At 41.5% G+C, this 15,378-nt stretch overlaps 1 protein-coding gene across 1 annotated transcript; it reads left to right on the top strand.

Annotated features, from left to right (window-relative positions):
- The first annotated feature begins 1,400 nt into the window (after window positions 1–1,400).
- On the top strand, window positions 1,401–11,632 carry LOC130184517 (dynein regulatory complex subunit 2-like). Its single transcript, XM_056400467.1, has 9 exons — window positions 1,401–1,492; window positions 2,796–2,979; window positions 7,509–7,676; window positions 7,773–7,942; window positions 9,127–9,277; window positions 9,390–9,545; window positions 10,394–10,612; window positions 10,706–10,837; window positions 10,958–11,632. The coding sequence occupies exons 2-9, from the start codon at window positions 2,842–2,844 to the stop codon at window positions 11,258–11,260; spliced, it is 1,437 nt and encodes a 478-aa protein (XP_056256442.1). The 5' UTR covers window positions 1,401–1,492; window positions 2,796–2,841; the 3' UTR covers window positions 11,261–11,632.
- Window positions 11,633–15,378: the final 3,746 nt, after the last annotated feature.

Genomic DNA, 15,378 nt, shown 5'->3' with positions numbered 1-15,378 from the left:
GTTGACCTCCCTGGCTGACATATCAGCTGTTCCAGCGTCGGGGGTTCCGGTCGACATGTCCCTTGTTCCTGAGTCGGTGGTTCTAGGATTTCAGATGACCCTAAAGCAGAACAAAACAACTGAGTCAGGTGGGAGGAGAGATTCCGGAAGAGGGATCCAGGGGCCAGTCTAACAGGAAGGAAAGTAACTGGGCAAGGGAAGGAGCCTGGTACCACAGGGGCAGAGCAGGGGAGCATTCACTGATGCTCAGGGGTATCAAACAGGGTAACTCATGTGTGTATGTGTGTGTGTGTGTATATATGTGTATATATATATATATATATATATATATATATATATATATATATATATATATATATATATATATATATATATATATATATGTGTGTGTGTGTGTTTAAACTGACAAGGCTCCAGAAGGTCAAGAAAATGAGTAGCAGATTAATCAATAATGAAAATAATAGTTACAGTTACATCCACCTGACCCACCTGCGACAGTTAAATGTTATTTTTACATTAATGCATGAGTAATAATCCAGTGATATCATATATAAATACTACACTGTAGTAGTACTTTTACTATACCTCACCTTTCACTGACATTCTACTTCAGTCAATGTGATGTAATATATAAATGTTATTCATTCATTCCTCTTCTCTGTCCGTGTACATATTGATATTGATATTTGTCAGTCTCTCTATATATGACTATACATCCATAGGTTAAAGAGGGAAACTGCTGTTTTGGCTTTTGGCCTCATGGTTTCCACATTGATCTTTGTTTTCTTCAAGAATACAGTGATGAAGAGGCAAAGAAAATAAGGAAACATTATTTATCCTAGTCCTGCCTAAAGCCAAAGAAATAACATTTCAAATTTTGAATGACATCTATCCATCCAATCACTTCTTGCATATAACATTTAATTGGAACAATCCCTGTGGATTTTGTGACAGAGATACTGAGACTGTAGAGTATATTTTCCTTTCAGTGTGGACCTGTCCATGAGTTTTGGCTTTGTTTCAGAGCTAGCTATAATCCAAAGACATTTTTCTACACTTACTAAATTTGATCTGGGTTAAAGCTGGAGCACTTATTAAGGAGAATTTAGATTTTCTGATAAATAATTTTGTTATGTTAGGTAGGCATTTTATTCACAGATGCAAATATTTAAAGGTTAAGCCCCATATCACTGGTTGGAAAAATGAACTTAATCTATTCACAAAATCACTTTAAATGTATGACGGACAGAAGCGATTGTTGGACTTCTTTATGTTACTTGAATAGGACCCTCACACAGTATGTCTTCTTAAATGTATCTTTTTCTAGAATAAAAGAAAACGAAAAAACATGAATAAATAACAATAGGGGTCACGTGACATACTTGACGAATAGAGGCGTTGCTATGGAGACCAGAGACAAACACACTGCCTGCTGCTACAGACTGCAAAAAGTGCGACAGGTTTATAGGTGTTTTTCTCTCAGTTTTCAAAGGTGAGTTTAAAGACTTCATGCACGGTGCCGTTAAATACCGTTAAATACTACTCCGGTGGGCTGCCGTCAAATCCCCGTCTAACGCGTAATTCAATGCACGTTTACGTTCGCTGCGGAAAAAACTACAATGGATGAATTCGGCATGTGTCTTAAGTCTGACTATTTGTTATATCTAAGATACAGTCAAAGTCTGTCTCTGTGAAACTAATGTAACAACAGCAGCAGTAAAGCGAGACGTCTCTCTGATCTGTGTAAAACATCACCTCTGATCATTTCCAGGACAGTAGCTGATGGAGCTGTGTTACCTCTGGAGGGATGGAAATGATGTTGTCATAAGGAAATAGAGAGCTGTTGAGAGCTGGTGCAACATTCAATAGTTGTGCATGTTAAACCATCCAATGACTGTGAAGAACAGGGATGGAGCTAACGATTATGGACTCCTCAGTTCATTAATGAATGATTCTGTCTATAACGTGTAGCTGACACCTTCAGAAGCCTGGTTCTATCGACCAACAGTCCAAAGATTTTCACTTTCAGGAATGATCTCACAAAGAAGCAGCTTGAACCAGAGATATTTTGGGGTTCTTGCATGAAAAATGATTGAAACAATGGTTTTCCAATTCATTTTCTATTTATAAACTTACCAATGAATCACCCAATGGTTTCAGCTCTGGTTTATTTCCTCGATACTGGGCTGCAGACACAGAGGTAGTGAGGACGTGAATATTGACTTCAAGACGTCTTCACACACTTTAACTTCACATGGATTAAACTGACCTTAATTCTTCATGTAAAACAACAGAGCAAAAATGTTTTCAGACATTTTTGAAAAAAAAAAGGTGAGCACTGTAAGTTGTGTGAGCTTCTGTACACAGGCGTGTGTGTCCAATCAGTTGGATTTACCACAGGTGGACTAGAGACATCTGCAGGATAATCAGAGGAAACAGGAAGCTCCTGAGTCTGAGCACCTCTATAAACACATATCATATGGTTTGTGAATTTCATGACCAAATCACTCGATTTAATCAATTTAAAGAACATTTTAAACAGTAAAGTGCAGCAAGTGATGGGGTCTGAGGACTTTCTGAGGCCACTGTATTACAGCACGTCATTATTTAGTGCAACCTGCTGAAGGAAACTTGTGTCACTAATGTACCCTGAGGCCTGTCAGCCCCTCCACACCCACCCTGTGAGCCCATTTAAAAAACTCCTGGTCCACCTGCTACACGTGACGCCTATCAGCTGAAATTGTCTGTCTTAAAAGCTTTGATTCTAACAGTGATGTTCTAATTTTGATGGTCAGATATTAAAGAAAGCAGTGTCAGAGTGACGAGCAGGAGGAGGCAACAATGCCGAAAAAAGCCAAGAAAGGTGGAGGAGGTAAGGGTGGTGGGAGGACGGAGAGGCTGGAGTTCCTGCAGCAGAGAGCTCAGGCTGAGGAGGAGATGGCCAAGAAAAGAGAAGAAACACTCGCTCAGTTTCTGAAGGTAACTCTCATTGATCTCTATTAATCTCTACTAATCTGCTATAATGAAGAGAGCTGCGGTGGTTAAAGATGGAGAGAGAAGGTGTCATCATGTATTTTACATCTGACTTATTTCTTAAGCACAAAAACTACATTTGAACTTTTCATGGAGAATTTGTTCCTGTTATAAATTCCTATGTGAATATAATGGAATGTTATATATTGTTTGTTATTTGAATTCAAATGTAGAAATTTGTATTTATTTTTAAATGCAACGGTGGAAATGATCATCAAAATATTAAATAGATAGATAGATAGATAGATAGATAGATAGATAGATAGATAGATAGATAGATAGATAGATAGATACTTTTTTATCCCCTAGGGGAAATTCATGTGTCCATTAGCTCATTGTTGATAATAATAACAAAAACAGTTCATAATAAATAAACAATAATAATTAGATTAGTCCACTTCCTTTGGCTGAGGTGTTGTATAGCCTGATGGCAGTGGGAACAAAGGATCTCCTGAACCTCTCTGTTCTGCAGCGCAGATAGATGAGACGTTTGCTGCAGCTGTAGCTGCTTCTCTGTCCTGCCAGAATGTTGTGGAGAGAATGGCTGGTATTGTCCAAGATGGCCTCCATCTTACATTGCATGCATCTCTCCACAACTGAGTGAGTCCAGACTCCTGCCAAGCACAGACCCAGCTTTTTTGACCAGCTTGTCCAGTCTCCTGGTGTTTATGTTGGACATGCTTCTGCCCAAGCAGACTGCAGCATAAAAGAGTCCACTGGCCACCACTGACTGACAAAACATGTGCAGCATTTCACTGCAGACGTCAAAGGACCTGAGCCTCCTGAGGAAAAAGAGCCAGCTCTGCCCCCTACTGGTAGATGGCATCCGTGTTCAGGGACCAGTCCAGTTCACTGTCCAGGTGCACACCTAGGTGTTTATAAGTGTGCACCACCTCAATGTCCTTCCCTCAAATGTTGACTGGCTGAAGGGTGGGGCTAAACTTCCTAAAGTCCATGACCATGTCCTTGGTCTTGAAGGTGTTTAGAAGGAGGCAGTTCTTGTCGCTCCATTCACTGATGCCATCATCAGATCCCTGTACTCCTCTTCCTGCCCGTTCCTGATACATGCCACAATAGCTGTTGTTGAGTCCAGATTCATTTTACCCTTTTATATATAACCAAACAGGACTCGCGCATTCGTTTGATGAAGTATGCAGGACAACAGATAAAGTTCAACACGTCTAATTTATTAAAAGTATAGTCAAGCAGATAAGTTTGAGATTGCTTACAGAGCTCTGGACCACCCTGCTCTCGTCTCGTCTAAGCAGCATGCAGTACTTCCTTGTTTCAGACATTCATTCTTATACACACATTCTCTGTGTAACCGGGTCACTCCGCCTCTTCTCTCCTCACACCACTCTGACCTGAACCTGTTATCTAAACATGTCGTACTTTCTTGTCTGTCCCTGTACATCATTCTGCAATCTCAAACGGCAATCAGTGTCACAATGTTCATAAACAATCATAATCATCAGTTCAAGGCTGATTTGCCTTTTTAATCATACAATGCATACAGTCACAAAGATAACATATCCCTTCACTGTCATCCGAGTATTTCTGGATGTGGCAGGACTCAGAGTTGTATTTTAAGTCTGCCGTATACAGGGTGAACAGGAATGGAGCCAAAACAGTCCCTTGTGGAGACCCAGTGCTGCTCATCACTGTCCCTGAGACACAGTTCACAGCCTGACGTACTGTGATCGTCTTTTCGGGTAATCCACAATCCAGGACGTAAAGCAGGGATCCACCCCCATCCCTTCCAGCTTGTCTTTAAGGATGGGGGGTTGGATGGTGTTAAATGCACTTGAGAAATCAAAGAACATAATCCTCATGTAACCACCTGGCTCATCCAAGTAAAGCTCATCCGGTGGCGCATGTAAAGGATGGCATCATCCACTCCAATATGTTCTTTGTAGGCGAACTGTAGGGGGTCTAGTGCATGTTGAACCTGTGGCCTCAGAAGGTGGAGAAGCAGCCACTCCAGGGTCTTCATGATGTGTGATGTGAGGGCCACTGGTCTGTAGTCATTTATCTCAGCTGGGCGCCCTAATTATGCCTGGAACGCAACATGATGTTTTCAACAGGACCCTCCCTGTTTTAGACTTAAGTTGAAGATCCTCTGGAGAGACTCAGCCAGCTGGACTGCACAGTACTTTAACAGCCTCGGACTCACACCATCCAGGCCTGCTGCCTTTCCATGATGTAGCCTCTTGAGCTCCACCCTCACCTCCTCCGCTGTAAAGGACGGGAGACTTGATCCCAGGGTGTTGCAGCTGCAGTGTCAGGTTGTGGAAGAGATGCCATAGGAGAAGCTCCAGGGGAGAGATAACAGGTGAGGCTGTGTCAAACCTGTTGTAGAACAGGTTGAACTCATTCGTCTTGTCCACATCACCTGATGTTGCCTGGCTGTTCTTCTCTTTATAGCCAGTGATGGTCCTCATCCCCTTCCACACCTCTCTGGTGTTGTTGTGCTGCAGCTTCCTCTCTACTTTCTTTTTGTAGTCATCCTCCTGCTTTAATCTTCTCTTCAGCTCATGTTGCACAAACCTGAGCTTCTCCCTGTCTCCATCCCTGAAGGCCTCCTTTTTCTGGTTGAGGAGGGTCTTGATGTTACTTGTGATCCAGGGTTTGTTGTTTGGAAAGCAGTGTACAGTCCTTGCTGGTATTACAGTGTCCATACAGAAGTTAATGTTGTCTGTGGTACATTCAACCATTCTATCAAGGTCACGGTCCTTGCTGTTATCATTTTCCTGTGACTCCTTCCCTTGTGGGACAGTCAACATACTGAGTGAACCCAGTCAGGTGAGAGGTGAGAGTGACATGGTTAAAAACCCCTGATATTGCATTGAATGCATCAGGGTGCTCCGGCGTCCCGGTCCACTCATACTGCAGTGAAAGCTGGGTAAATCCACACAACGGTCAGGGGTGTTGTCTTTAACCAGGTCTCCATGAAACACATGAGACTACACTCACAATGTGCTCGCTGGCTCTTCACAAGTGCCTCCAGTTCATCATACTTGTTAGCCAGGGAGTTGACATTTCCCATGAGGATCGATGGTAGAAAAGGCTTACATCTCCATTTCCTAGCCTTTAGCTTAGCCCCGGCTCTGCATCCACGGTACGGCTTCTTCAGCTCAGCCAGTATGGGATGTTTAACTCCACATCTGGTAAACTTTAAAGCCAGGAGTTCTTCCTTCGTGTGCATTATTTTCTCCATCGTCAGACGAAACGACGTAGAATTGAAAAAAAATCAATCGACAAAAAATATCCTAATATATACAAATATATTGCAAAAAACTATAAGCCATGTGGACTTCCTGCTACGTGTTGTCAGCGTATCATTTTAAAAACAAAACAAAAAAAACTTTGCAAGTAATACACATGTATACACTGTAAAAACTGGAAACATTTGAGGATGTGTTTATCAGTTTCTCTGCAGCTCAGACAGTGACACTTGTGTCTTTGTGTCTTTTCTACAGTTTCTGCTTCAGTATTATGGATTTGAACAATAACTCTGAAATAAGTTCAGAGCCAGAAAATCTGCTGATAAGAAGCTTTATATTTGATACTTTTGGTGATCAGCTGTTTATCCAGATGAACGTCTGCTAGCTTTATTCAGCTCTGAATTGGACTGACATGTGGTTGTGTCATTGGCTTTAGTTGTTTGATACCAGATGTTAAGGAGGTGACAGTCAGGGCAATCATTGGTGATGGATCAAAGTGCCCCAACCCCTCTCTCCTCTCCCACAATGCAAATATCACACAGTGATTAAAACAGGACCAAAATGGATACATGGTAAACAACGGGAACAACAAACATCTCCACAGAATGAAAATTAGTTGATTCTAAGGATAATCTCTGATCAACACCAGGGAAGGTAGCATCAGTACATTTAATTTAATTTAATTTTTATCAGCTTCACAATAAAACAGAACAAACACACAAAAATAAATAAACAGAACAAATGAGACAAACAAGTCTACACAAATACTCCTGATTCCAATGGGAGAGAGTTCCAATATTCAGGAGCTTCAGGATCCTCCTTTAGTCTTGATCCTGGAGCGAGGAACACCCAGCAAACCCTGATCAGAGGGGCTTAAAATCCTGGAATCAGATGACTGCAGTGGCTCTTTGATACAGACAAGTAGCTGGCCATGCAAGACTCTGAATGTCATCAGCAGAATCTTCACCTGGATTTTGAATTTGATGGGAGGCCAGTGTGACTCTGAGAAATGTATTTTCTTCTATAAATTTCATGAATGGTTCAACTATCAATTCTCTCCAAAATGTCCCGTGGGAGTTTTCTACTAAAACTTCAGCTACTTCTTGTTAGAAATAAGTGGTGTCTACTTAACATGTCGGCAAATCAATAAAGCAGCCAAACAAAGTGTGTAATATATGATTGAAAACTTTGTGGCGATCAGCTCTTCCATCATTATCTACTGAACACATCATTGTTCTCTGTGTGGATCAGGACAAGTTGGAGAAGGAGGAGAAGAACACTGCAGAGAACCTGCGGAAGCTGAATGAAGGCTGGAGGGCAATTCTCCGTCAGACTCGAGACCCTGAGCTTCGTCAAGAAATCTCTATCTTCAGTCAGACTTTTGAGCGGCAGCTGGAGGGCTTGGACAGCGTCATCAAGGTGGGCCGCTGCTGCGCGATTCAACCTGTCCTTCACACTGACATTAACGTCTTTGCTCTTAGTACACCACTTCCTGTTTCCTTGTTTGTTGTGCAGGACCTGGTGTGTGACTTGCAGGAGAAGGAGCGTCAGTCGGCTCATGGGCGCCGGGCTCACCTGCAACGTTTGGAGCATCTGTGGGCTCTGCATGAAAAATGGATGATGTTTGTGCAGCACCACTGGGAGAATGGCATGCAGCAGCTGAGCTCCAGGTTTAACTCTGAGGGGTCAGTCTGAGGAGCTCCCCTAAACACAAAACAAAATACTCATCATTTAGGTTTTCCTTCAGTGATTTATAGTGGAGCTGCATCACGGCAAAGACTGTGTGTTTAATGAGTGAGCTGACTGTTTTGCTACTGACCACAGTGTTACTGACCACACATTTCACACAATGACTGCAAAAAGACAAAATGACAACCGAGAGACTAAATGACTACAAAGAGACACAGATTGACTACAAAGAGACAGAATGACTACAAGGAGACACAGTGACTACAAAGCGACTAAATGACTACAAAGAGACACAGAATGACTACAAAGAGACACAGCGACTACAAAGAGACACAATCAATACAAAGAGACACAAAATGACTACAAAGCGAGAACGAATCACTACAAAGAGACAAAATGACTACAAAGAGATAAAATGACTACAAAAAGACACAAAATGACTACAAAGAGACAGAATGACAACCGAGAGACTAAATGACTACAAAGAGACACAGATTGACTACAAAGAGACAGAATGACTACAAAGAGACACAGCGACTACAAAGAGACACAATCAATACAAAGAGACACAAAATGACTACAAAGAGACACAGAATGACTACAAAGAGACACAATGACTACAAAGAGACACAAAATGACTACAAAGAGACTGAATAACTACAAAGAGACACAAAATGACTACAAAGAGACACAATGACTACAAAGAGATAAAATAACTACAAAGAGACACAAAATGACTACAAAGAGACACAGAATGACTACAAAGAGACACAAAATGACTACAAAGAGACACAGAATGACTACAAAGAGACTGAATAACTACAAAGAGACAAAAAATGACTACAAAGAGACACAGAATGACTACAAAGAGACACAATGACTACAAAGAGATAAAATAACTACAAAGGCACACAAAATGACTACCAAGAGACGCAATGACTACAAAGAGATAAAATAACTGCAAAGAGACACAAAATGACTAAAAAGAGACTAACTTACTATAAAGAGACACAAAATGACTACAAAGAGACAAAATGACTACAAAGAGACAAAATGACTACAAAGAGAGGTTTAGATGTTGATATTTGTTGTGTGCAAGTGGAGGTGTCACCAAAACCATTATGGATTATCTACTGCTTCATTATGCTCATAATCTATGTGTGAATGGTGTGTGTTTCAGGAAGCAGATGTCAGCACACTCTCAGCAGCAGCGAGCTGATCTGGAAGACGCAGTGCTCACTGTGGAGCAGCAACACAAAGAAGTGATGGTTGAAATCCACAGTCTGCACAGTAACTGTATTGGAGCGTATGAGAAGGCTCTAAAGCAGAGGGTATCACACACAACCAGTTCTCTCAACCTTACTGAGTCAGGTATATGACAGGTGTCCCAACTGAGTCTCTGAGGTTTGTCTCCTGTCTCTTCCTCTCACTGTTTTGGTCCAGGATGGCAAGGAGACGCTGAAGGAGGAGAGTCTTCAGATCCAGGAGGCTCTGCTGTTCTGCTGCAGAAAAAAAGAAGAGGTGGAAAACCTGGTCACCAGAGAGCAGCTTTACTTTCACATAACAGCTGAAAACATGAAGGAGGTTAAAGAGCTGCAGGTCAGGGCAGAGAGGGAACATATATCTATTATACCTGTTGACTGGTATATCATATATACGGTATATATGTATAAAGCATACGATTCACGGCCACATTTGTGTTTCATATATAGATATATACTGTAGTTCTGCAGGAATAAGGTTGTTTGTGGTTAACAGAAGCTCAAGACATATTAACGTTTCATTCTCCAACATAAAATCAGTCAGTAATTACCCCACTCCTCATTTCATGAAGCTTTTACATCTCAGTTGCTAACAAATGTCTAAATGAGACTACAGAGGTTGTTCAGATTTACTCACCAGTCCACCTTTACAGGAAAGGCTTTTGTAGAGGAGGTCAGAGCTAAATCAAACTACACGTTGAAGTTTAGTGTTGGTGATGTTAAAGTCATGTGTCTTTGGTGTAATTGGTTTATAGCCTAACATTATCTTTTTACTGATTGTATTTTGAACATCATAAAGTAGTGTTCATTAGTGAAGATGATCCTGCTGAACAAAACCTGTCAGGATCAGAAACTTTCATTTCTTTTCTATAATAATCCGAAAGACACCATCCCTGCAGCGCCCTATTATGTCTTTACCTCCAAAACTTTCCAAAAAAAATTCTGAGGATTGATTAAAAGTGATACAAAGTGAGCAAAGTTGTGTACTTCACACACATACAAACACAAAGTACAACGTCGCACAAAATCACACAGATAGTTGTAAGAACTCGTCTCCTGGTTTCTGTGTGATGATTGGCTGCAGTGACAGTGAAAAGTGGTGGAGATGATCCTTGTGGACTCTTCTGATCATCTGGATGATGAAATATGATGTGTTATTGTCGCTTTGTGTCTTTGCTCTGCCAGGAATCAGTTATTCAGCTGAGGGAGAAGCTGAACTCCAGTCAGACAGAAAATGAGTCAAAGGAACAAGATCTGATGGCCTCCAGCAACGAGGTGAATAAAAAGACTGACGAGCTTCGCCAGCAGCTGAGTCAGGGTCGCTCAGCAGCCAGGAAGCAGCTCATGCACCTCACCATACAGAGCAACAACGCCATCAGGAAACTCCAGGCAGTGATTGCCAAGGTGAAATCTGTCACACTGTCTGTCTGCTGACAGAGCTACAGTACAACTGTGTGATCCATCTGTTCTCACTCTGACCTCACTCTGCTGCTTTAGGGGGAAAAGGTTTTACGTGTCGCTGAAATGTGTCGGAAGCTGGAGAGGAAGCATGAAAAGGTCCTGACATCATCATCATCAGCAGCAGCAGAGAATCACAGATCTGTGACTGAGGAGGAGGAACCTGCAAAGGTAGGCTGTGATCTAGGCTGGGTCTGGGGTCTTCCTGTTGGACAGACAGACAGACAGATAGACAGACAGACAGGCAGATAGACAGACAGGCCAAACTGAGCTCTGTGTCTCTCTCTGTAGGAGTCATCTGAGTTTCCAGAGCTGCAGCAGTTGAGGCAGCGCGTGAACACGGCTCTGCTGCTTCGACATGCTCTGAAGAAACAGAGAGAGGACCTGAGCCGACAGAACCAGCAGCTGAGGCTTCAGCTGCGTCAGCAGGTGGACGACATGAACACCAGCGACCGCGCCCTGGATGCACACCATGCTTTGCTCACTGTATCCCGAGCCCCGACCACTGCGGTCCCACTGAACACCACCAGCCGGCGCAACATCACCAGGGCTGTTCACGCCGTCAAACATACAGCTTCTCCAAAAAAAATCTGAAGCACCTGTGAAACATGATGATCATTAACAGTCTGTCAACCACCAGAAAAACACTTTGGCATTGTGTTGCTGATCATTTTTTTCTTTGATAAATATATAAATAAAACTGTAAAGGTTGTCTGACCTTATTATAAAACCAAACATTTGGTTGTAACCAGGAAATCTCGCCTGAGAGAGGGAGGGAGTCACAACACACACACACAAACACACACACACAATAACTGATAATTTGACCATTGATGTGATGCAGCTAAGAATATCTTAATGATCTATTTATTTTGTTGATTTTTCTCTAAATTGATCAATTATTCAGTGTATGCAGTTTGGAAACAGACAGATAACTGGTCCAAACTTTAATTAAAACTTTTAAAATAACATAGGAACTTTCTGTGTATCATAATTGACAGAAATATGAACTGATTTTCAAACATGGTTAGTATTGTGTTGATTAAATAAAAAAAATGCTCCTCCACAATTTAACTGGGGACAGATCATCATGGGAAATAAAACATTTTTAATAGTGATGAGACATATCCTATTTAATAGCATTTAATTTTCAAAAACAGCTGATTGTGCATTTATGAGGGCATGCAGAGAAAAAATGAACAGAGATCGATCATACACACAAGAAGCAATAACAGTGGAGGGAACTAAAACAAAGTGTGCCTGAACAGGCAAATTAAAACTCACCTGATGGTCACTCTGAGCTCCAGAGATCCTGTGTGGAGACGGAGAAACTTCCAGAAGAACACCCAATTTTAAGCTTGACCAAAATCCTCAGTCCTGGTTTCATTACACCAAAGAATCTGTTTTCTCTCAGTCTCAGAGTCTTTTAGCTGCATCTTTACAAACTATCACTGAGGAGAGGCTTCGTCTGGAAGCTCTGACATAAAGCCCAGATCAGTGGAGAGCTGCAGTGATGGCTGTCCACGATTATGAGTTGCTTTTCTATTCTACAATATTAATAGTGCATCACATACAGACATGTAATATATGATATGTCCCTATATCAAGAGTGATGTTGCCATATATGTCACCTATAACGGGATATATTATCACATATATACAGTACATACGATATATGACGATATTAGTATATAATGTACATTAAATGCCCTGTTGTGTCTCACCATTCAAGAGACCAAATGTTTCTTTGCTCAACTGGACAAAGGAACTCTCACTCCACAGTTCCTCACGGCTCACACCTGGCGACGACCCTTCCCCCCACAGACCCCACTGGCCAGCCAGTGTGGGTCAGTGTGTGACATGTGACCCCCAAGGGTGTCACCAAACAAAACCAGTCCTCTGGACCTCTTCTCCCGCTCTTCTCTCCTCGGCTTGCTCTGGAGAGCAGCTCCACCTCTCTCCTCTTAGTTCTTCAAAGGGCAACAAGGCCCCAGCCCAGGTCAGCTCTGCTACCTGAGAAACCAGCTCCCTCGCCGGCCTGCTACCAGCAGCCTGCAAACACTCTTCTCCTCAACAGCAGCGACCTGCTTCGGATTAACTGTGAGTGAACCAAATCCTCTTCAGAATCAGCAGCTACAACACAAGGCCAGCTGATTTTCCAAGCAACAGGAGTCGTAGCAGAGTTAGCATGGAACAGCTAACTCTGTGAGGAGAACAAAGGAGATAACAGCAAAGCAACACAGCCAGACAGGACTTTACTCCACCAGGAAGCCTCCCAACTCACTGGACTTTACAACAACACTGGAAAGGACCTCATTGCTTGTTCCAAGGATTGGGTAACGTTAACTGACTGGGCCTAACCTTTCCCAGCACAGCACAGCACAGCACAGCATAGCTAAGCAGCAGAAGTCTTAACTTGTTAATGTACTTGTTGATTGATGTCTTGTTGTTGTAATGTTTGCTTAGGTCGTAGTCAGTCATACAGTTAATCGAGTACTCGTATGTTCACACACATAGCAGTACGTCTCAGTCCTAGAACCTGCATGAAGCTAACCTCCCCCCTCTAACCTGGTAACTTAGATTACATGAGCTAGGCTAACAAAGAAACTCACACCTTCCCTCCCACACACACACCAGGTGGTCTCAGCGGCCATTTTGAGTAGTTTCTTTGTTTACTGCCATCTTGTGTAGTCTTCTTTGTTCAGGTCATGTGGTCACAGTGACCACTTTGAATCGGCCATCTTGCCTTTGTCTGTGTCCCCACAGACACACACACATACACCTACACGCACACATACACACACCTGTATATACTAGATTAGACATTGTGTTTTACTCTGCTCCATTGTAAATAAATGCCTGTAAGTATAACTACTGGTGTGTTTAATGTTGCACAAGCATGAATATTGCCAACCTCTACTTGGTAGAATTCCAATCCTTCAACTTGAACTTACTGTTGATATGATAATTTGGTTATAGTTAATAAGCTAATGGTTAATCAGAGTTCCAGATTAATAGTAATAAATTGAGACTAAAACCATATCGGCTATTTTGCCTATTAGTTTAGGCTGGTGCCCCGTGAACTTTAATTAATTTTAAAGTTATGATTTAATATTAATATTTTTAATATTAATATTTTCTTAATTTATGATAGCCAATAAATTGATAAACAACCGAAATCCAACATATTTGGTGTCCAGCTCATGAGGTAGAGCTCAGACCCAACAGCCCATAGTAAAATTTGTACGTATACATATATTAAAAGTCTATTCTAATCTATGTGATGCATTTTTACATAGAAAAATTATGTATGAACATAATATATTTTATTTATTTATGCAAGTTAATAAAAACAACATACATGGTAATATATATATTGGGAGTTCTCTCTCTCCCCTCCCAGAAAGCAGGGCCCTGATAAGTTGTGGTTTGGTTTTGATTTATCTTTATTTTATCACTTTATTGATTTCATGTTTTACACATTCATGCACTCACCTCACTACTGATTATACTGATATACATGTGCCACTTGAAACCTGTGTTTTTGCTTATTATTGGTTAAATTTGATTTGGCTTTAAACTTTAACTATTTGTGCTTTTAACAACCTCAGGCATCACTTTGTTACACTGGTAACACGTCTTCTTTAGCATCTTTGAAAAGTGCTGTGAGTCAGGAGGCAGTGGAGATGTGTCTAGTGTCTTTGAAGTGGCACTATGTAAAAAGTGGCGTTGAGAGCTTTGACAGAATACCCCTCTGTTTCTGGTGGAATTACAGTGAGCTTTCGTCGACCACTTCCACCTTCATTGAGAGAGAAAGAGAAAAAAGAAAGAAAAGAAAGAAAAAAACCCCAAAAGGAATCTGTTTTAGTAATGGAAAAATGACATTTTGCCATCAGTCTGCCATCTCTAATACAACTAGTAATCAGTGTGGTATAAGTGCTCACACATTTCACTAACAACACTGAAGTATGGGATGTGATAATCCAAAAAGCACACAAAAACAATCTTGATCCTACAAACCTGTTACCTTATGCAAGAGCCATACTCCACAAAGAATTTACATTTTTGGAAAGGTTTCAGCCAGGAGCCTTGAAATCTTAGTTCACAACAAAGTAAAGAGAGAGAGAGAGAGAAAACTGACAGTGAGTTAGGTTAATGTGTCTTCCAATGACCACCTTTAATACTTAGTCAAACAACTGGACTACATCTGTGTGGTCCCTGTCTTCAGGAAGAGACACTGTTTGTCTTCCCATGCCAGTTTGGAGGAGTTCAATCTCCTCGTCTGGCAAAGGTGTGTGGGATGTGTTTTTTGGCAGCAGATAAAAATTGAAGGCAGTAGTCTTACTGGTTGCCTTTATAAGCTGCTTGGTGGAAGTTAAACGCCTCTTTTTACCTAGACTTGGACTTGAAATATTCTGGAAAAGATCTGTAGGGCAAAAATGTATTACAGTTTATTGATAATGATCAAGAGCTGCATAAAAATAGAATTAAAACTTTTTTTCTAAAGCTATTAAAACTATGTCCATCCTGTCTAACATTTGTGTCACGCGGTGAGGTCAAGTTGGGGTTTTTGTCCTGTCCTTCCTGTTTTATTTTGAAAAGTAACTCTCCTCTCGTTTCAGGTCACTTGCCCTTCCTCATGTGTCACTTGTCGGAGTGTCTTCCCTGATTCCTGATTGTGTCCACCTGTTTCCCATTTGCCCGCATGTGTC

Source organism: Seriola aureovittata, chromosome 2, assembly GCF_021018895.1.
Source record: "Seriola aureovittata isolate HTS-2021-v1 ecotype China chromosome 2, ASM2101889v1, whole genome shotgun sequence".
Classification (NCBI taxonomy): Eukaryota; Metazoa; Chordata; class Actinopteri; order Carangiformes; family Carangidae; genus Seriola; species Seriola aureovittata.
The sequence above is the reverse complement of the archived record's forward strand: the minus strand, read 5'-3'. Positions and strand labels throughout refer to the sequence as shown.

What these genes read in the sequence shown, in the direction of transcription:
- LOC130184517 (XM_056400467.1), top strand. Translation starts at nt 2,842, where the DNA reads ATGCCGAAAAAAGCCAAGAAAGGTGGAGGAGGTAAGGGTGGTGGGAGG. An exon ending in CACTCGCTCAGTTTCTGAAG is followed by an intron (nt 2,980 to 7,508) that starts GTAACTCTCATT and finishes TGTGTGGATCAG; the next exon opens with GACAAGTTGGAGAAGGAGGA. An exon ending in AGGAGGTTAAAGAGCTGCAG is followed by an intron (nt 9,546 to 10,393) that starts GTCAGGGCAGAG and finishes TTGCTCTGCCAG; the next exon opens with GAATCAGTTATTCAGCTGAG.